A 21087-nucleotide genomic window follows, 5' to 3' on the forward strand; every position below is an offset into this window, starting at 1 on the left:
AAAAAAAAAAAAAAAAAAAAAAAAAAAAAAAAAAAAAAAAAAAAAAAAAAAAAAAAAAAAAACGAAGCAAAAAACCTCGAGAAACGGGCAATGACGGCGGCGGAGGGGGAATACGTTTACGAAACACGCTAGAAAACAGCCTATGTGCACTGGAGGTAATGAGCTTCTGCGCCGGATCGACAAGCTTAGAGAGCCATCCGTTTCCAGCAGAGTTTCTCAGAGCAGTCGGCGGCCGATCATACGGCGTCGTATGCGACCTTCTGAGAGGCCGTTTCTGAAACTTCCCACCTCTTCCTCCTTCGTAACGAATCTCCTCGCGCTCTGTCGCCATTAACAACACAGAGTCGAGGTCCTCCCTTCAATGCCGTGAAACAGAGGAAATTGTTGAAGGAGGGAGAAAGAAAGTAAGGAATTGAGCAAATTAGGGTTTTTATTAGACCACGCGCAGAAAGAGAGAGAGAGAGAAGGAGAGAGAAAGAGAGAGATGCAGAGGATGAGTGAAAAACCTTTATTTATTTTATTTATTTTTTATTTTTAAGAAAGAGAAAATTTACAGCTGAATTATAATAATTTTATGCCGTTGTATTTCCTATTCAGGTAGTCGGTACTCGGTTCAATGCTAAAGTCTCTGGTTCGTTATTTCGTCAATGTGACGGGTAAATCGTGGCCATCCAAAACGATTTACTTCTGATCTTTGTGATTTAATTGGCCAATCAGATTTGACTGTGATGCTTAATTTCTTCTTTTTTTTTTTTTTCTTTTTTGGTTTATTGCTTAAATTTTAAATTTGGGTTTATCATTTCTAAAATTTTAAAAATAAGTTAAATTCTAATATTTTTTTGTATTGTTTAATACATTTTTATATTTTTATTAATTATTAAGACATTAAATTTTGATGAATTTATTTATAAAAAATAAAAATTGGAAGATTAATAACTTAAAACTCATTGTCATATTTCACAGAGTTTGAGAGTTAGACTATTTTTTGGTTTCTCTGGTTGATGACTCAACTATGCGTGACATTAAATTTATGGGTAGTCTATCATCTGTATTTTATTAAAAGGCGTGTATTTATTTTAAATAATCTTGGTTTATAAATTGATTTAGAGTTTATTTATTTTAAATTTGAAATTATAAAAGTTTGGTTTTGAAAATAAAAAAATTATTTTTTTTTTTTTTGTTATTATGTTGTAATTTTAGGAAAATTTGTGTGTTTATGTGTGTTTTCTTCTATATCTGTCCAAATATTAATTGATTTATTATTTTAATTTATTATTTAATGTATTGGGCTTTGCAGGCCCCTCTAACCTAACTTAGGGAAATTTAGTTGGCCCATTTACACATTAATTAGGCCCAGTCCATTATTTTTTAAATTTTAATTTAAATTATTTAATTATAGGTATTTCTTAGCCTCTTCTTCACGCAACCTTCTTTAACGGCTATATTTTGCCGTCTCTTTCTGGTTTCTTTATAAATAGCTTCGTTCCCAATTCTCATTCTGAGGTCTAGTAGTGTCTCTCTTCTCTCTCTCTCTGCTAAGGCATGGGTATGAGTTTGTTCTTAGGGTTTAGTTTTTTTCCATCTTCAAGCTTTGGCTAAACTTTCAAGTTTGTTTTGATAGGGGCCGGGAGGGCAGCAAGCTATGGCTTTGAAGAGCAGTAACAACATCCAGATTTTTCTGGATTCGGTTAGGGTTTTGGTTTTTCCAATTTTAGGTTTGGTTTTCTTAGAATGCGTTTGACGAGCAATAACAACATCCATATTTTTCTGAATTCGGTTGCGGTTTTGTTTTTTTTACAATTTTAGGTTTGTTTTTCTTAGAATGCGTCGAATTGAAACAATCCGGAGTCGAGTTCGTACTCTCCGTTCGTCGGTCTAGATTTCGATTTCCCTCCTTTCTGTTCGGAAAATTGTCTGCCAAAATCCGGTTAGGTTTTGGTTTTCCTTCCCTGTTTGCAAAATCATCGTGTTCTTTTGAGGTGGATTTGGTATTGATTTTTCAATCATCTCCCAAAAATCGTCCTGTTTTATTTTTATTTTTATTTTTATTTTTTTCAGTTTTTGCTTTTCTTTCTCTTTCAGGTGGGTTCGGTTTTTATTTTTCAATCATCTCCTTGTAAAATCGTCCTGTTTTTTTTCTTAATTAAACTGCCAAATAACCGATTATCGTGTTGAATGGACTGTTTTTCTTGTCTCATGTGGTTCATGTAAGCTAGTTTATACTTGAAAAGTTTTTCATCGATATTGGAGTTTTATTGCTAGTTTGTCGTTTGATCTCTCATGTTATTTAGTATTTTCTGTTGTGATTTTTCTTAATGTGCCGCCACATTCTTGAAATGTTGCTGGAGATCTTAGTCCTTACATGAGCATTCTCTCCTTTATGCTGTAGTCTTTCACATCGATATGCTGAATGCTTCATATTTTGAACACTATATCTGCTACATTAAGGACTTCTCTGGAAATTGGTACAGGATTGATGATCGTAAGGTTGGTCCCTTTCTCTCCTCCCACTGTTGCGTACACAGACACAACAAATGCTTCCTGCGCTTATTATGGTTGTTTTCGATACTGCTACTGGATAATGTTGGCATTGATATTTGTGAGGTCCATATAGGTAAAGTTTTTTTTTTGTATGGTTGACGTTAAAGCTGAAGCTTATTCTGAGGTAATGCACGAGCTCCGATAGTAGTTCTTTTGTATCATTTAACATCTCATTGGAGTATATTATTTGTGTTCTCCAAGACTAACGTATTTTCACTTTCTTGGCTGCCACTTTCCTTCAGGTTGTTAAAGTTGATTTGGAAGAGGTGCTATCTCAGGGATAGTACATGATTTTGTACTCCAGGTATTTTCCCGCTTCAGGAGTAGATTTATTATTATTTTGTCCCCTCTGGGTTCATTGGTATGCATGTGTGGAAAATAAATCTCTTGTTTAAAGTTTCTAACAAAACACTTAAATTGATTTCCAAAGTATGAGCGTTCAAGAGTTTGAAGATTAGCGGGAGATGATCTTCAACTTTCTATTATGTTCAGATTATTTGGGTAAGATATGATTTCCTCATGTGAAAAATTTCTACCATTCTATTTGGGTTCTTGAAATTGACAGAGTACTTTAGGTTCATATCATTTGGTAAAATATGATTTTGCTGATTTTTACCATTCTATTTGGTTTCTCAAAATGTATGAGTATTCTAGGTTTTGAAGATTTATGAGTTACTTTATCTCTTGTTTAAAATTTCTAACAAAGCACTTAATTTTGATGTCAAATAGTATGAGTGTTCTAGAGTTTGAAGATTAGCGGGAGATGATCTTCAAATTCCTAGTATGTTCATATTATTTGAGTTACTTTATCATCTTTAAAATTTCTAACAAAACACTTAAGTTTGATGTCAAATAGTATGAGTGTTCTAGAGTTTGAAGATTAGCGGGAGATGATCTTCAAATTCCTAGTATGTTCATATTATTTGGGTAAGATATGATTTTCTCATGTTAAGGATTTCTACCATTATTCTTAAAATTGATGAGTACTTTAGGTTCATATCTTGGTAAAATATGATTTTGTCTCATGTTAAAGATTTTTACCATGGATGAGTATTCTAGGTTGAAGATTTATGAGTTACTTTATCATCTTTAAAATTTCTAACAAAACACTTAAGTTTGATGTCAAATAGTATGAGTGTTCTAGAGTTTGAAGATTAGCGGGAGATGATCTTCAAATTCCTAGTATGTTCATATTATTTGGGTAAGATATGATTTTCTCATGTTAAGGATTTCTACCATTATTCTTAAAATTGATGAGTACTTTAGGTTCATATCTTGGTAAAATATGATTTTGTCTCATGTTAAAGATTTTTACCATGGATGAGTATTCTAGGTGGAAGATTTATGAGTTACTTTATCATCTTTAAAATTTCTCACAAAACACTTAAGTTTGATGTCAAATAGTATGAGTGTTCTAGAGTTTGAAGATTAGCGGGAGATGATCTTCAAATTCCTAGTATGTTCATATTATTTGGGTAAGATATGATTTTCTCATGTTAAGGATTTCTACCATTATTCTTAAAATTGATGAGTACTTTAGGTTCATATCTTGGTAAAATATGATTTTGTCTCATGTTAAAGATTTTTACCATGGATGAGTATTCGAGGTGGAAGATTTATGAGTTACTTTATCATCTTTAAAATTTCTAACAAACACTTAAGTTTGATGTCAAATAGTATGAGTGTTCTAGAGTTTGAAGATTAGCGGGAGATGATCTTCAAATTCCTAGTATGTTCATATTATTTGGGTAAGATATGATTTTCTCATGTTAAGGATTTCTACCATTATTCTTAAAATTGATGAGTACTTTAGGTTCATATCTTGGTAAAATATGATTTTGTCTCATGTTAAAGATTTTTACCATGGATGAGTATTCTAGGTGGAAGATTTATGAGTTACTTTATCATCTTTAAAATTTCTAACAAAACACTTAAGTTTGATGTCAAATAGTATGAGTGTTCTAGAGTTTGAAGATTAGCGGGAGATGATCTTCAAATTCCTAGTATGTTCATATTATTTGGGTAAGATATGATTTTCTCATGTTAAGGATTTCTACCACTATTCTTAAAATTGATGAGTACTTTAGGTTCATATCTTGGTAAAATATGATTTTGTCTCATGTTAAAGATTTTTACCATGGATGAGTATTCTAGGTGGAAGATTTATGAGTTACTTTATCATCTTTAAAATTTCTAACAAAACACTTAAGTTTGATGTCAAATAGTATGAGTGTTCTAGAGTTTGAAGATTAGCGGGAGATGATCTTCAAATTCCTAGTATGTTTATATTATTTGGGTAAGATATGATTTTCTCATGTTAAGGATTTCTACTATTCTATTTGGGTTCTTAAAATTGACGAGTACTTTAGGTTTATATCATTTGGTAAAATATGATTTTGCCTCATGTTAAAGATTTTTTCCATTCTATTTGGTTTATCAAAATGGATGAGTATTCTAGGTTTACTTTATCGCTTGTTGATAAGTTCTAACAAAACACTTTAAGTTTGATTTCAATAGTATGAGTGTTCTAGGGTTTGAAGATTAACGGGAGATGATCCTTAGCTTTCTAGTATGTTCATATCATTTGGGTAAGATATGATTTTGCCTCATGCTAAAGATTTCTACCATTCTATTTGGGTTCTCAAAATTGACGAGTACTCTAGGTTTGAAATTTATACTTTTAACTAATTTATAACTTGTGATCTCAAATAGTATGAGCGTTCTATGGTTTGAAGATTAACGGGAGATGATCTTCAACTTCCTAGTATGTCCATATAATTTGGTAAGATATGTTTTTTCCTCTTGTTAAAGACTTCTGCTATTATTTTTGGATTCTCATAATTTAGGATTTACTCTTGGTTTTGAAATTTATACTTCTTAAAAATTATAATGGGATTTGAGTTCTTTTAAGGCTTGTCATGATCTTGTCGTTATTTTACGTTTTTTTTTTTTTTACTTGTGCAGATATTATGGTGATATTTGTAAGAATCAAATAATGAATACTGGTAAGTTCAAAGAATAATTCTTGATGCAGTTTTGGAGATTAATTTGATTGATGCTTTCACACTCTGTCTTGCTGGCTTATAGTTCTCTTGTAGTTTTGTCATGTAATTTTTTGTTTGATAGAATATGTTTGTTATATATAAATGGAAAGGGGCTGTGTGCTTCAATTCCCCGACTATTTTTGGGTTCTTGAGCTGTAAATGTTTTTTCAATCATCGCTCTTTCCCTTTCTTACAAGTTAGGGAGGGGCCTCCGAGTTTTTGATCTCTTAGAAACATGCTTAAGCAGAGACCTTTTACTATTTTTTATCATGTGGGAGTTAGCGTTTAAAAACATAATTGCATTGCATAGAAAACCATTTGACTTTGGTAGGAGGCTGGTGCTTTGATATTCAAAACCCATCGGATGTTTTTAGTTAGAAAATTAGGTTTGTTCTGTTTTTTTTTTTTTTTTTTTTGCTCTATGTGAGGCTCTATTTTTTCAGGTACTTTTTTCAATTTTTCTTGATTGATGGAACTACAGAGGTTGTTGAGATTACAAAGGGAAGCAAATTTAAATAGATACCATCCCTGGGCTGATCAAGGTATGGACGTGATATCAATAGATACCATCCCTAACTTATAAGTTAGAACAGCTTGTCTTGTGAAATTAATTGTGGTGTGTCCATGATGATTTGGACAAGTCACTTGGATATTAGAAACATAAAAGAAAAAAAATGCTTTCCACTTTGTTTATTTTCCATGGAACTTTCTATTGTATGACCAAAAACATGAAACGTTTCAGATCTCAAAAAAGTTAGGAATTTGTTTGGACTTAAATTCTCCTATTTGAAGGTTCTGACTCTGTTCCTAATGAGCCGGTTGATCGGATTCTGTATTAATCTGTGGTCTATCCTCATAAATTTGGCTTCATCCCTCGTACACTGTGCGAAGACAATGGATGTTCAAGTAGTACTTATGCAGGTTATACACTGAACATTGCTCATTCAGCTGAAATTTCTCAAACTGATCTTATAATGTAATCAAATGCCAAACTTGCAATCTGATCTTATAACGTAATCAAATATAGTTCGGTATTGCATTATAACCTCTCTTGTAAGAGGCAAACTGAATATTTCTGAAATTCCTAGAATGCAAGACTTCAAAATTTTGGACTTTGTGTTGCTGTTTTTTCTTATCTGTAGCAAGTCTTAGCTTTATTTACTGCGGCGACTTTGTGGAGTGTCCTTGCTGGCTTGTCATTCGATCTCGTTATTTAGGATTTTCTGTTGTGATTTTTTTTTTTTTAATGTGCCGCCACATTGTGGCTACAGTTCTCTAACCTTTTGGATGCATGGCTAAACCATAAATTTATTCCACACTCATCGGAAAATCTCTCTTTTCCTCTGGGGTGTTAGGTGTTAACAAATCGTCAGCTAATGCGATTTTCTATTTCTTCTGATGTTTCTGGCTCTGTTCTGTTTGGACTTTGCTTCAAAATAGGCAGTCTCATCGATTTTGGTTACTAATGAGATGTTGGTGTTTTCATTAGGGGAAGATTTAATTGTTTCTCTAGCTAAATATTAGAGCCTCATGTATCAGATCAGTTTGCTTAAGAAGAGGGGTGATTTAGGTAGGCGGTGGATCTCTAATCAAATGCCTCAGGTTTGCTGGTTTATAATTTTCTTTGGTTTTTTGATTTTGTCATGTAGTTTTTTGATTGATAGAATCTGTTTATGAAATGGGCATGAACAGCTTAAAATGGTTTAATTCCAGGACTGTTTTTTGGTTTCATGAGATGAAAATGTTATTTCAAAAACTTTGTTTAGTTATTGCATGAAAAATGACTTAAACATGGCTCTTTCCCTTTCTTACAAGTGTGGACCTCCCAATTTTTAGTATGTGAGAAAGAAACATGCATTTAAGTGGGTGCGTTTAAAAAATACTTGCTTATATATGCATTCTCTCAACTCTTTGTATGCATTGTTACCATTATCTGAAGTCCATAAATTTGTTCCAGACTTCTTTGGTAAACAAGTTGTGTACTAATGTATTTGATGTTCTATTTGTTCTGGTATGTCTGCTATGGAATCTTATTGGTCCGTTACTAGTTCTGGTGTGTCTGCCTTGGCTTAATCCTCGTGAGGATTAAGCCTTTTATATGCCAACTTTTTTTTTTTTTTTTTTTTTTGTATGGTGTTAAACAAGTTGTGTACTAATGTATTTGATGTTCTATTTGTTCTGGTGTGTCTGCCTTGAAATCTTATTGGTCCGTTACTAGTAAGAAGTTGATTTATTCATTGGAAGAAGATTTGCGAAATTTTGGTTTCATAGTTCAGACATAATTTACAAGTTATTATCTTTCAATCTCCATGAATTTTATACTTCTTCATTAAATCTCTGGGTGCAATTTTTTTATTCATTAAAGATTTATAATCTATTTCTTAGAAAGTTGTCTAACTTAAGATTTATCGTCATATTTCTTGTTAAAGTCCGAGCTCAAATAGTATGAGCGTTCTAGAGTTTGAAGATTAGCAGGAGATGATCTTCGACTTCCTAGTATGTTTATATCATTTGGTAGAATCCAAAATAGTGGTAAAAAATACTAGTGTTATGTAGTTGACCCGAAATAATGGTTGCCTTGATATGATATTTTGAATTTAGTTGTCTCGAAATGAAAATTGTCGCGAACTATCGGTTGCCTTGGTACAATAATTGTCGAGATGTAATGGTTGCCTTAATATGGTTATCTTAGAATGATAATCATTAGAAATATCGGTTGTATAACTGCTTGTGTTATGTAGTTGTTGTCCAGACATAATGGTTGCCTCGATAGTCTTCCAAATAATGGTTGTCTTGGAATGATAGTTGTGAAATTTTGATTGCCATGGTACAATATAGTCTCGAAATAACTGCTTGTGTTATGTAGTTGTCCCGAAATAATGGTTGCCTTAATTGTCCAGACATAATGGTTGCGTCGATAGGCTTCCAAATAATGGTTGTCTTGGAATGATAATTGGTGCGAAATTTTGATTGCCATGGTACAATTAATAGTCTTGACATAACTGCTTGTGTTATGTAGTAGTCCCGAAATAATGGTTACCTTGGTACAATAAATGTCCAGACATAATGGTTGCCTCGATCTAAATTTCGATTGCCATGGTACAATAATAGTCTCGACATAACTGCTTGGGTTATGTAGTTGTCCTGAAATAATGGTTGCCTTGATATGCTATTTTGAATTAGTTGACTGGAAATGAAAATTGTTGCGAACTATAGTGGTTGCGTCCAATAATTGTCGAGACGTAATGGTTGCCTTAATAGAATCCAAAATAATGGTTGTTCAGAATCTGTCATCTTAAGATGATAATCATTCGAAATATCGGTTGCCTTGATACAATAATTGTCCAGACATAATGGTTGCTTTGATAGGCTTCCAAATAATGGTTGCTCGAAATATTAGTTGTCTTGGAATGATAATTGTTGCAAAATTTCGATTGACTTGGTACACTAATAGTCCCAACACAACGGTTCTCTCTAAGGTTGAGTCTTATAACTTGGCCTAGAGTAGAGTGGTTGTTGAGTGAACATGCATGCATGGAAAACGTGTGTGACTGAAAAAGTTTGGTTTTTGCATGAGCTATCGATTGAGAACCTCGCGTGAGGTCTGATGAAGTTGCAAAGTCGGAAATAAAAAATCATAACGAAGTTTGAGGTTCTCTTAAGACTTGTCAGGATCATTTCAAGATGATTATTAAGAATATTGTAAACAGGTATGATTTTATATTTTATTCCTAGACTTCTTACCCTAATTTAAACGTTTTGGATTTCTTGTGGTGGTGAATGTATCTCAATGATTATTGTCGTTATTTTATGTAAAATTTATGTAAATTTTTACTTGTACAGATATATTGTGATAGGTTTGATATTTGTGGGAATTAAGTGTAAGTTTAAAGAATAATTCTATATGCAGTTTGGATGTTAAATGGACTTTGACTCTTTCCCTTTCTTACGAGTGGGGGCCTCCCAGTTCTTAAATCTGTTAGAAACATATTTTATATGCATAGAAAACCATTTAAATGATTATTAGATGTGTTCAGTTTATTTTATTTGCTCTATTTGTTAAGGTATTTTTTTGCCTTTGCCTTGCGGCAATGTAAAGTGCCTTGGGGTAACGATAATTATTACGAAATATTGGTTGTTTTGGTTCAATAATTATCTAGAGATAATGGTTGTCTTGATAGGTAATGGTTGCTTGAAATATTGGTTGTCTTGGAATGATAATTGTTCCAAATATTGATCGTTTTAGTACAATAATTGTCTAGACATAATGGATGCTAAGTATCGGTTGCCTTATTGTACAGACGTAGTGTATGTCTTTAATCCCAAATATGTTTGTTATTTATAAATGGACACGGGCAGTGTACATCAATTCTCCGACTGTTTTTGGGTTCTTGAGATGCAAATGTTTTTTCGATCATGGCTCTTTCCCTTTCTTACAAGTAGGGGCCTCCCAGTTTTTGATCTCTTAGAAACATGCTTAAGAAGTTGCGTTTAAAAAAATACTTGCTTATTATATATGCATAGAAAACGATTTAACTTTGGTAGGAGGCGGGTGCTTTGATATTCGAAACCCATTGGATGTTTTTAATTAAAAAATTAGGTTGTTCGGTTTATTTTATTTGCTCTATATGAGGCTCTATTTTTTCAGTTAAGTTATCCTTGTGTCTCGAATGAAACTAACCTCTGCAACTGTTCTAATTGTTATAGAATTTTGTTGGAGGCTTAAGATCAACGTCCTTTCCTTGAAAGTGGACGTAAAGGAATTTAAGCTCTTAGATGTTTTACGAATACTATAATATGTCAATTCCCCTTTTTGATCTATTTAGTAAGTTGTTAATCAACATGTCCGACAACTAAATTTGGGGTTCTATTTGTCCAGGTGTTTCTGTCTCTACCTTTGTAGCACACGGGAAATAGTCTTAGCTTTGAATTTTTTTTTCCTTCTTTTTTTAACATAATTTTTCTTGAACTGTTCAATTTGTCAAGATAGCGAAGGAGCTCGAAATGTTGGATGAAAACAAGTGCAAATTTTTTAAATAAGCGCATGGAGGTCTCTCCAGGTTCGATCTCTTATTTTCTTTGTTTCTGCCTTATAATTTGGAGGGGATTTTCTGTATGGATGTGCGCAAAATTGGGTCTCGTTGTCTTTTTAAGGGCACGTAAGATTCAGTCATATCAAACCATTTTGGTTTGGCACCCTATTTAGATATGTGTGAGAGGAGTTATAGGGAGAGAGAGGCGTTAGAATGACGATGGCGGCCGGTGGGAGCCTAGTATTTCTTCTGGTTACTCTATTTCCTAAGAGGTTCTCTAATTTAAGATTTGATGTCAAATAGTATGAGCATGGTAGAGATTAAAGATTAGTGGGAGATGATCTTGAACTTTTTAATACGTTCATATCATTTGGGTAAGATATGATTTTGCCTCAGGTTAATCTCAAATAGTACGAGCATTCTAGAGTTATTCTAGAGTTTAAAGATTATAACTAGTTGATTGAAACCTAGAGTATTTATCAATTTTGAGAATTCAAATATTTTGGTTGCAGGAGACAAAATCATATCTTACTAAATGATATGAATCATATTATGATGGGATTATACTATGTTTTTCAATTATGTTGTGATAACGATTTTATATGATGCACTGACCTTCATATGTCACGTCAAAACTATGCTCATGTTCTTCTGTATCATTTTAATCACAAAAAAATAAATTTGTTTTTTTTCTATCCAAATATTTTTTCCTAGGAACTACGCCTTCTATGAAAGGAGTTTCAGTATTGCGATGATCTTCAAATTTCTAGTATGTCACTATCATTTGGTAAGATATGATTTTTGGCGCATGTAATTCTACCATACTATTTGGGCTCTCAAACTTTATTATAAGCACTCTAGGTTTTGAAGATCAACAAGTTATAATTCATAGAGTTAGGTTTGATATCAAATAATATGTTCATATCATTTGGGTAAGATATGATTTTGCCTATTGTGATCTCAAATAGTATGAGCGTTCTATGGTTTGAAAATTAGTGGGAGATCTTCAAGTTCCTAGATGTCCAATATCATTTGGTAAAATATGATTTTGCATCTTGTTAAAAATTTATACAGTTAAAGGTCCTTAAAATTTATAATTACTCTAGGTTTTAAAATTTATATTTCTAAAAAAATTATAATGGGGTTTGAGTTCTGTTCAGACTTGTCATCATCCTGTAGTTATTTTACATAATTTTGTACTTGTGTACGTATTATCGTGATATTTGTAAAATCAAATAATGAATTCGGGTAAGTTTAAAGAATAATTCTTGATGCAATTTTGGATGTTAATTTGATGCTTCTCTCGTGTGTGGCTACGATTTGCTGGCTCTTAGTTCTTTTTCTTGATTGATAGAATATATCTGTGAAATGGGCATGAACAGTGTACATCAATTCCTGGATTGTTTTTGGTTTCATGAGATGCAAATGTTGTTTCAGAAACTGTTTTGAGTCCTTACCTTAAAAATGAACTTAAAACCTGGCTCTTTCCCTTTCTTACAAGTGGGTGCCTCCCAATAGAAATATGCTTTTAAGTAAGTTCGTTTAAAAAATACTTGCTTATATATGTTTAGAAAACCATCGACTTTGGGTAGGAGGTGGGTGCTTTGATATTCAAAACCCATTGATGTTTTTATTAAAAGATAGATAGGTTCGTTCTGTTTATTATATTTGCTCTATGTGAGGCTCTATCTTTTCAGGTATTTTTTTTCTTTGCTGTGTGGTAACGCTAGTGTTATTGTTTCGACCAATACGAATACGAAGACGGTTTGTTTCTATAGGTTTCCTGTAAATTTTCTACAAATTTTTGTGGTTCAAGTTATCCTTGTTAGTGTTCTAATTGTTATAGAATTTGTTGGTGGTCTTCTCATTCTCTTCTCTCTCTTCAACCTACTTATTCACCCCTCCAACTCGGCTTCTCTTACCTCCTTCACCTATCAACTCTTGTCTTAGAACGATTTGCAGGTTTGTTCAATAGCTCTTTTCTTTCCCTGTAAAGCTATTTGAAGAAAAGACAGATTGTCCATCTTTTCTTTAATCTCGGGAGAAATACGATCGGGGGGGCTAATTCAAACCCTTCGGGTAAAATAAGAACAGCCCCCACATTCAAACCGCCCCTTTTCCCATTCGCAAGAACTTGTTTCAGTTGCATATCATAAGGAATTCGAACAACTGCTTCAAATACAGTATCAGGAAGTACCGCTTGTGGAACCTCGATATCCACGGGCTTATTAGCTAAATGGCAGTTGGCGCAGACAATACGGCCGGTTGCTTTTCGTGGATTTTCATAACCCTGCTGTGCAAAAATGGGATATGCATTTGAAACGGGTGCCCAAGTTACAGTTGAGAAAATGAATAGTGTTTAGATTCCTTTCCTGGAAAGTGGACGATAAGGAATTTAAGCTTTTAGATGTTTTAAGAATACTATAATAGGGGTTGGGGTTAGGGTTTAGGGTTTAGTACATGTTCGATCTCTTATCTTCTTTCATTTCTGCCTTACTAGAGTTCGTAACTTAAAATTTTTCGTATAATCTGTAGTTAGTCTATCTATTTCTTAGAGTTTGAAGATCAGCGGGAGATGATCTTCAACTTTCTAGCAGGTTTTTATCATTTGGTAAGATAAGATTTTACTTTAAAGAATCCAAAATAATGTTTGTCTTGAAATATTGTTGTGTTATGTGGTTGTCCCGAAATAATGGTTGTCTTGATATGCTATTTTGAATTTAGTTGTCTTGAAATGAATATTGTTGCTAATTATTGGTTGTCTTAATTATCAGTTTTCTTGTGTAGTTGTCCCAAAATAATGGTTGTCTTGATATACTATATATGATTGCCTTAATGAAACTTGACTTAAGAATCTCTATTTGTGTGAATTCATCTTTTGATTTTTCTAGAATCAATTATGTTTTGCCCCAGTTCTCTATTTGCGAAATCATTCTAATTCTTTTGAAGTCGATTTCAAACGTTTGAATCTCTATGGGAGAAGATACAATATACTGAAATGCGCATGGTAAAAAATTTGAGTCGTTATAGGAATATAACATGAGCTGAAAAGATTCCGATTATCTCGAGATAGTTACACATGCACATTCTATGTACCAAATTTGGGTTGAAAAGATAAATTAGAATCTTTTAATTTGCAAATGGCATAGAAAAGCATATTGGCTTCCTACCATTCACTTGATATATTCCACTCTGCACAGAACAAAGCCAAAAGCATTGTGAAAGGAATATGCTATTTTGTTATATAATATATACATAAAAGTGCTTCTCTCCCATATATTTCATTACCCAAAATTAAATTATTTGCACATTATGAGAATTTTAACGTCATCCCTATTTGAGCAATGGACTCCACTGATAGCATGAATAGAAACATATAAATGGGTTGAATTGAGCATAGATTGTTCTGATAACTTTTAAGTTTTAATTTAGTTTCATGTTAGAACGCTACTTTAATCTTCGTATGTTATATTCCGTTTGAATTAGTGAAGACCACATGCAAAGCTAAATATACTCTTGGGTGACCGATAGTAAAGTAGTTACGTGAGGGAAGGATGAAATAGAACATGAAACCGTAAGCTTCTAAGAAGTAAGGGGAAACTAGGACTCTAACTGCGTGTTTGTTAAAGAATATGAGTAGGTGACTCATAGGCAATGACTTGGTTGAGTCGGCGACTCATAGGTAGTGACTTAGTTAAGAATATATTGTAAATGTTTTCTTTTGCCTACACCTCATGCTCATCTTGAATTGTTATGAGAGTGAAAATAATATTTGCGGTCTAATACAATACTTCTCACTCACATGTTCTCAAAAGAATAATAAGCACAAAAAAAAAAGTTTGGTAACTATCCATAGCAAAAAAAAATTTCTCAAAATTAATACTCGTCAACCTTCTTAATGTTATGAAGATCCGATCTCAGAACTAGAATGTGTCCCTAATGAAAGACATGCTTAGGTTTGTTCAAAAAGGTTGAGGTCATGCTTTCAAACTTTTCGACGCTCTAGATCGAATTGGACCGGTCGTGAATAGTGTTGAAGATCATTGGGAGTGAGTCCCACATTGGTTAATTTAGTGGTAGATCATGAGTTTATAAGTGTGGAATACTATCTCGGTTGGTATGAGGCCTTTTGGGGAAGCACAAAGCAGAGCCATGAGAGTTTATGCTTAGAGTGAACAATATCATATTATTCTCGAAAATACAAACATCTCTAAAAAGATGGGAAAGTTTAGATCGAATCATATCGGTGGCCAATAGCCCTGCCACAGTCCCTTTCCGTGGTGCACAACGTATTTCACGTATCGATGTCTTGCAAATATTTGACTAACCGAACGCACATTATTTAAACCCAAATAGACAGTGACTCATGTTATCTGAGCTTATATGAAAGTTTCTTTTAGATACATATGTGTATGTAACAACTTGATAAATTAACTCTAACGTAAATGAGGGATCTCTTGGTCTTACTGTCGCAACAATTACTCTATTTCATCCCACTTGGGTAATTCGGAGCTAGTCGAAAAATATATAGCTCAGGTTCTCGGCCAATCTGTCATGAGTCTAATACGCTCGGACCCTTTTCAACTGTTTTTTACACTTTCGAAGGTGTTCGAAGTTAGTATAACTACTTTTTAGCCAATTCAAGATAGGGTGTGTGCCCTATAGCTCTTTGTGTTGCACTTTGTAATTGTTTAATGTGTTTATTATATTAATATTGTGTTATAGATACTATCCTGTTATGATTAGTACAAACACGTGCACTACAACGGTTATGATATGGTATTTTGTACATCATGATATTATGCACGCTCCCTTCCCTCCTTGGTATGCCGACAACATGAGTATACGCTAGTTGAAGGTCGGGTCTAGGGGGTAGGTATACGAGCTCGCTTGGGGGTCTATGTGCACGTACATGAGTCGTGTGTAAAGACGTACTACACATCTAATTCTGTCATGATTGAAAGTTGAAACCAATGCCATAAAATGATAAGTCCCAAACATGATTGCATGTGCTTATATTTCGTGACCCTAGTATCGGGGTTATTGGGGCTACTTACTAATTATTTCTTAAAATACTCAAGTCTCCATATGAAATTAGTGTCGTTACAACACGTGCCTTGTGGCACTTACACGTGTCGTGTTTTATGATTGTTTGACATGTACTACGTTATGATGTGTTATGTCGTGATTACAAGTTATGTTATATTATGGTGTGATTATGTTATGCTTTGGAATTATGTTGTGATAACGATTTTGTATGATGCATGGACTTTCATAAGTCACGCCAAAGCTTATGTCATGATTCAAAAGCTATGAGGATCTCATGCATTATTTATGTCACGTGCATTAAGATACTTTTCCATTATGTGGACTCCGTTCCCTCCGTGGGTTCGGTAGCATGAGCGTGCATTAGTTGAAATACTACTACTTTTCGCCCTCGAAAGTAGAGTTGAGGCCATGAAGTTTTATGAAAAGATAGGTGAGACCATGATTGCTTGTGATTGCATTCCCGACCCCAACAATAGAGTTACTACTTTTTTCAGGTAATAGTAAGACACCCTTATACGGATAATGACGTTATTGTGCATGCTACGGGAATGAAATCAGAATAATTGCATTATCTATTAAAATTGTAGCCCTAAAGATATATCAACGTTTTCATTACTTTGAAATTATTGTTATTTCGTTTTCGTTATTCCATTGATATTACTTTATTTTAAATGAATTTAGTGAACGTTTTAAGTTCATGACATCGTTTACACGTGCATGTTTCTAAATGAATTTTCGCATACATTAAGCATATTATGCATATAGTATCAACTTTATTTTGATAGTAAAACTAGTGTCGTTACAGTTCCTCTTCATTACTATTGAACTCTTTTCGTTCTTGTATAATTATGGTGAGCTGTTTAATCGATTCTACCCATAAAATTTCGGACATCAAAGTATATTATTATACCAAAAAAAAAATTATTAGAAGTGAATAAATGCCGAACGACACAAATTTAAAGGACGAGAATAAATCTTTTGCATTATAGATCGAACAAAATAAAATGGATATGTTTGTCTCTCTCTATCATTATCATATTATTCTTTAGATGTCTATGGGTCATTTCCGCGAACTTTCTCCATTTATTTTTGGAGAATTGGGCGGGTAATACTAAAAAGCTCCAAAGTTCATTGTTTTGGTGGTGGTCAATTCAAGTTTCAGGTCGGTTCATGTATGAATTGGGTTGTTGGGTTGATTCGGGTTCTAGGTCAGGTCACTAGATCATACCATGTTTAGTTGAGCCGCTCTTGGTTCTAGGCCGGGTCGTGGGTTGGATCAGGTTCGATATGGGGTAGATCACGTCTAGAGAACCTATGAGTAAGAAGAAATCATAATCTAATTGTAATACTTTTCAAGACTTTTAGAAAAGTAGGTGTGAATGGCAAAAAGAAACATTTTTGTTCGAGATTCTTGTTGAAAAAAATGTATTTTCAAATTTTCAAATACATTAAGAAATTCTTTTTAGAAAGAAAAAAAAACAAAAAAACGTCTCTTTTCAAAACCTAATTTTCATGGTGATCGACAAAGTATTGGATGAACACGTCATTATCTAGTAATTACAAGAAGTAAACTACTTAGGTAATCTCGAGAAGAGTAAAATTTTCCATCTCAAACTGAATAAAACTCCACCTCGAGATTAGATACACGTGAGTCAAAAAGACAATGAGATCAAATTCTCGAGCCATCCGTACGAAAATTCCCATTATTTCAAACCAGTTATACACGCACATCCAACGTCCCAAATGAAAAGAAATAAGTTATTCCATTCCATTCATATATTCCACTTTATACCCAAAACAATGCCAAAAGCATTGTGAAAGGAATAAGCTTTTTTGTTATATATATACATATATATATATATATATATATATATATATATATATATATATATATATATATAAATAAGAAGTGTTCCTTCTCTCCCATATATTTTCATTACCCAAAATTAAATTATTTGGAGTTTTTGAAATTTTCAATGTCGATCCAAGTATCTAGTTGGGACGAAGTAGATCTAAAAGAAAAGAAATACATTCCAAAAACAACATGGAGAGAAGATCGAGACAAGCATGTTAAGAAACTGGACATCGAATTTCCCGGTAATTTTTAAATTCGTTCTTATTTAATTTCATCTTAAAACGCTACTTTAATCTCCATACGTTATTTTTAAATGTCAAATTTTTGTTTTTAAATACTACTTTTGTGTATGAATTTTCGTTTAGGTTTTATGACAAATCAGCTGCAAATCATGTTGGATGTACCAACAAATAAAGTTAGAGTTATGTCAATGAAAACAATCGGATACAATGTCATTCGTGTCAACGAATCCATAAAAATTCCGAACGACTGCGCACTAGACGGTGTCTACGCAATATTTTCTAATGACATTCTTACCATTACATTTCCGATGAAAACAATAGGTTAGTGTTCATCTAAATCGAGATTTACTATCTTAATGAATAAATACCAACTTCCTATATATGTATACACACACATATACACGCGCACGAGTTGGAAGTCTATTAATATGTATAATTTTTATTAAATTTGATTATGTTATGGTCGGTGATATGTGAGAACTTCGAGTAATATGGAGTACGTGGAATTTCGTGTGAATCATTAAGAGCCATCTTGCAAAGCTTCTGGGTGACCGATGGTCTTCCAAGCAGTACGAAGAGGCAAGGACTCTGACCGTGTGGCTGTTGAAGAATGAGTCGGTGACTTATAAGCAGTGGCTCAGTTAAGGAAACTATATATATATATATATTGTAAATGTCTTCTCGGTTAAACAGTGGGTCGTTTTGAGTTACTTTTACGAGTTTGTAAAAATAATTTTTATTTTTATTTTTATTTTTATTTTTATAATTACTATCAACCATGGATTCTATAAATAATAATAATAATAATAATAATAAATAATAAAAATTATTCCTAATCCTAAAAATAATAAATTCATGCATGTGTGCATGAACTGTTAGTAGAGAAATACTATACATTCAACCCTATTCGAAAGATAGAAGAGGTTATACCATGAACAATGGTTACATATAATTGTATTTCTCGACTACAGATGTGAGATCTCATATTGGAAACCTCTCCTTATTAACTGCGTTTTAAAACTGTGAGGCTGGTGACGATACATAACGGGCAAAAACAAGCAATATATACTATTAGTGAACTTCAACTGTTACAAATGGTATTAGAATTAGATAACGAGCGATATGTCAACAAAGACACTAAGCTTTCAAGGGGTGGATTATGATATCCCACATTAGTTGGAGGGTGAAACGAAACATTCTTTATAAGAATGTAGTGAAAACCATGAGTCTGACGATACGTAACGAACTAAAATGAACAATATCTATTAGCGGTGAGATTTGACTACTTTTGATACGTAACGAACTAAAGTAGACGATACGTTTACAACAACGTGTATAACGAATTATTTAATTTTCGACATAGGATAGCTTGGATGAATGGTTACACCACTAATAAGCAATATGAATGGAAGGAAGACCATTGATTTTCTTCCATAACAAGTAAACATAATAAACATTTATTCTATTCGATTCGATTCTATTTCCAGGTGAAAGGGTAAAGAAAACCCACCAAAGTCCAAATAGTGGAAAAAGGAATAGACTTACCCACAAGAAAAATCATATAATAAATTCTAACTCGTATGTGCTACATTTTCATTCAACCAAAACGCATCGCAATGGATTGGTTTGTAAAAAGTTCGAAACCACAAGACAAAAACGACACCGAAAGCCTCAAAATAACATTCGAACCCATCCTATTTCATCCCGATCGTAATGAATATGAGACGTGCATCAAACTTCCAGGTTTGATCTCTCGAGTCGAATATAATTTCTTATTTACTTCGGTCATTGAATAGTCGAATGGACGAGGTAAGGTCAGAGTTCAACGTGTTTTCTAGAAAATATTACATTTATGATATTTAAAATATAAATTATAATATTAGCGAAAATGCAAATAATTTAGTGTTTTTTTTTTTTTTAAATGTAATTTCACAAATTTGAAGCAGGATGCCAAAAGGATCAGATAAAGGTAACTTACGAGAAGGCGACGAGGAAGGTCAAGGTGCAGGGAAAAAAGCAGAAAACGGAATTTGTTCAAGAATTCTGCGCTCCGGCCGACTGCTTAGCCACCGGAATCTATGGCCGATTTTGCGGCGAAGTTCTTCGCATTATTATGCCAAGAATGCTCTCTGATCGGTCAACTTCTAATGATGCCTCTTCAAAGCAAGAAGACGATCAAAAGGCTTCTTCTGATCGGAAAGCAGCGGAGCACGCAGAGGAACATCGCGACAAATTGCCTGCTAGGGTTCCGGCACCACCGCCATCTGATCAGAGGTCGGCCGACGAAGTTAAGGAAATAGGAGGAGAAATTCAACGGAGATCTATGGATAAGATGCTACCGGCCAAACGCAAATGGACAGCTTCTGAAGATGCCTCTTTAGAGAAAGAAGATGATCAAAAGGCTTCTTCCGATGGCAGAGCGACGGCGGAGGCAGGGGAATATCGCGAGAAATCGCCTGTTAGGGCGCCGGCGCCTTCGCCGACGGATCCGGAATTATCGGAGAAATCAAGGCAAAGAGATAATCAACTATTCCCCGAAATCTCTGCACCACGGCCGTCCGCTATTGAACCAAGACGCTCAGTAAAGGAACTCAGAGAAAATTACCAAAAGAATATCTCTGAAATTGCCGCACCACCACCACCACCTCCTCCTCCTCCTCCTCCATCGTCCCGTGCGGCGGCTTCGACGCCATGGAATCGGAAAACCACTGGCATCAAAGCAAGAAAAGAAAAGGAAGAAGATCAAACGCCACCGTCAACGGGAGACGCTGAATCGGAGAAATCAGTCCTCGAATCTCAGAAGAACAAGAAGAAGACAGACCAAGAAGTTGCTAAAAAGGCGGAAATCGTCACTGAATCAAAAGAAAATGAAAAAAGTGAAGAGAAAAAACCTAGCGCCGGCGGGAACGTAATATTCCAGATGCTGGCGAAAGTGAAAGAGACCGGCAAGGCGGCGGTGGCGAAGGTGAAAGAGACCGGCGAGGCGGTGGCGAAGGTGGCGATGAAGGAAGAAAACCGGCAAGCTGTGATGATTGGGGCTGCTGTTTTAACCATTGTGGTAATTGGAGCTTCGTTGAGGTCCGCCAGAAAAAACAAAAAATAATTAACATGTAAACAATGTAAATTTCGTTGAATCTATATGCAATAAATTATTATTAATTTCACAATAATTTATTTGATATAGCTTATAAAATTTAATACATTAATGTTATGTAACGATTTGTTCTTGGTTGTTTGATTATGGTCTTCTTTCCTACCTCTTGGAGGAAGAAAAGGTAAACTCCTCTATATCCACGATAGAATCATCGGGTCACTTTCATCTC

At 33.9% G+C, this 21087-nt stretch overlaps 3 protein-coding genes and 2 long non-coding RNA genes across 24 annotated transcripts in view; 4 read left to right on the forward strand and 1 right to left on the reverse strand.

The window, feature by feature from the left end:
* Positions 1–494, reverse strand: part of LOC111487168 (nuclear pore complex protein NUP1-like) — an 8784-nt gene extending 8290 nt beyond the window's left edge. Inside the window, exon 1 of the mRNA XM_023134440.1 lies at positions 76–494. Coding sequence (XP_022990208.1) covers positions 76–331 — 256 coding nt within the window. The 5' untranslated portion in view covers positions 332–494. The remainder of the gene's footprint in view (positions 1–75) is intronic.
* Positions 495–1498: 1004 nt separating this feature from the next.
* On the forward strand, positions 1499–3484 carry LOC111487348. 6 transcript variants are annotated; one of them, XR_002719030.1, is made up of 5 exons: positions 1499–1979; positions 2083–2487; positions 2615–2665; positions 2784–2845; positions 2972–3484. It is a non-coding gene; the product is annotated as an uncharacterized LOC111487348 (long non-coding RNA). The 6 variants fall into 6 exon arrangements; XR_002719028.1 differs by having other exon boundaries at positions 2083–2665; XR_002719029.1 differs by lacking the exon at positions 2615–2665 and having other exon boundaries at positions 2083–2614.
* Positions 3485–6009: 2525 nt separating this feature from the next.
* Positions 6010–16360, forward strand: LOC111487337. Of its 15 annotated transcripts, none has more exons than XR_002719021.1 (7): positions 6010–6028; positions 10572–10645; positions 11333–11405; positions 12316–12382; positions 12465–12580; positions 14155–14156; positions 16349–16360. XR_002719021.1 is itself a non-coding variant. In XM_023134723.1 (6 exons), exons 1-6 carry the CDS (start codon positions 10256–10258, stop codon positions 16349–16351), a joined length of 342 nt encoding a protein of 113 aa, XP_022990491.1. In that variant the 5' UTR covers positions 10240–10255; the 3' UTR covers positions 16352–16360. The 15 variants fall into 15 exon arrangements, 3 of the variants coding, with proteins under 3 accessions (XP_022990491.1, XP_022990489.1, XP_022990490.1); XR_002719020.1 differs by lacking the exon at positions 6010–6028 and adding an exon at positions 6403–6506; XR_002719022.1 differs by lacking the exon at positions 6010–6028 and adding an exon at positions 6409–6506 and having other exon boundaries at positions 10576–10645.
* A 1242-nt stretch (positions 16361–17602) lies between these two features.
* Positions 17603–18515, forward strand: LOC111487350. Its single transcript, XR_002719034.1, has 2 exons — positions 17603–17764; positions 17888–18515. It is a non-coding gene; the product is annotated as an uncharacterized LOC111487350 (long non-coding RNA).
* Positions 18516–19340: 825 nt separating this feature from the next.
* LOC111487242 (hepatoma-derived growth factor-related protein 2-like) lies at positions 19341–20934 on the forward strand. Its single transcript, XM_023134588.1, has 2 exons — positions 19341–19507; positions 19711–20934. Exons 1-2 carry the CDS (start codon positions 19345–19347, stop codon positions 20865–20867), a joined length of 1320 nt encoding a protein of 439 aa, XP_022990356.1. The 5' UTR covers positions 19341–19344; the 3' UTR covers positions 20868–20934.
* The last annotated feature ends 153 nt before the right edge of the window (positions 20935–21087 follow it).

This window comes from Cucurbita maxima, unplaced genomic scaffold (assembly GCF_002738345.1).
Source record: "Cucurbita maxima cultivar Rimu unplaced genomic scaffold, Cmax_1.0 Cma_Scf00012, whole genome shotgun sequence".
Taxonomy (NCBI): domain Eukaryota; kingdom Viridiplantae; phylum Streptophyta; class Magnoliopsida; order Cucurbitales; family Cucurbitaceae; genus Cucurbita; species Cucurbita maxima.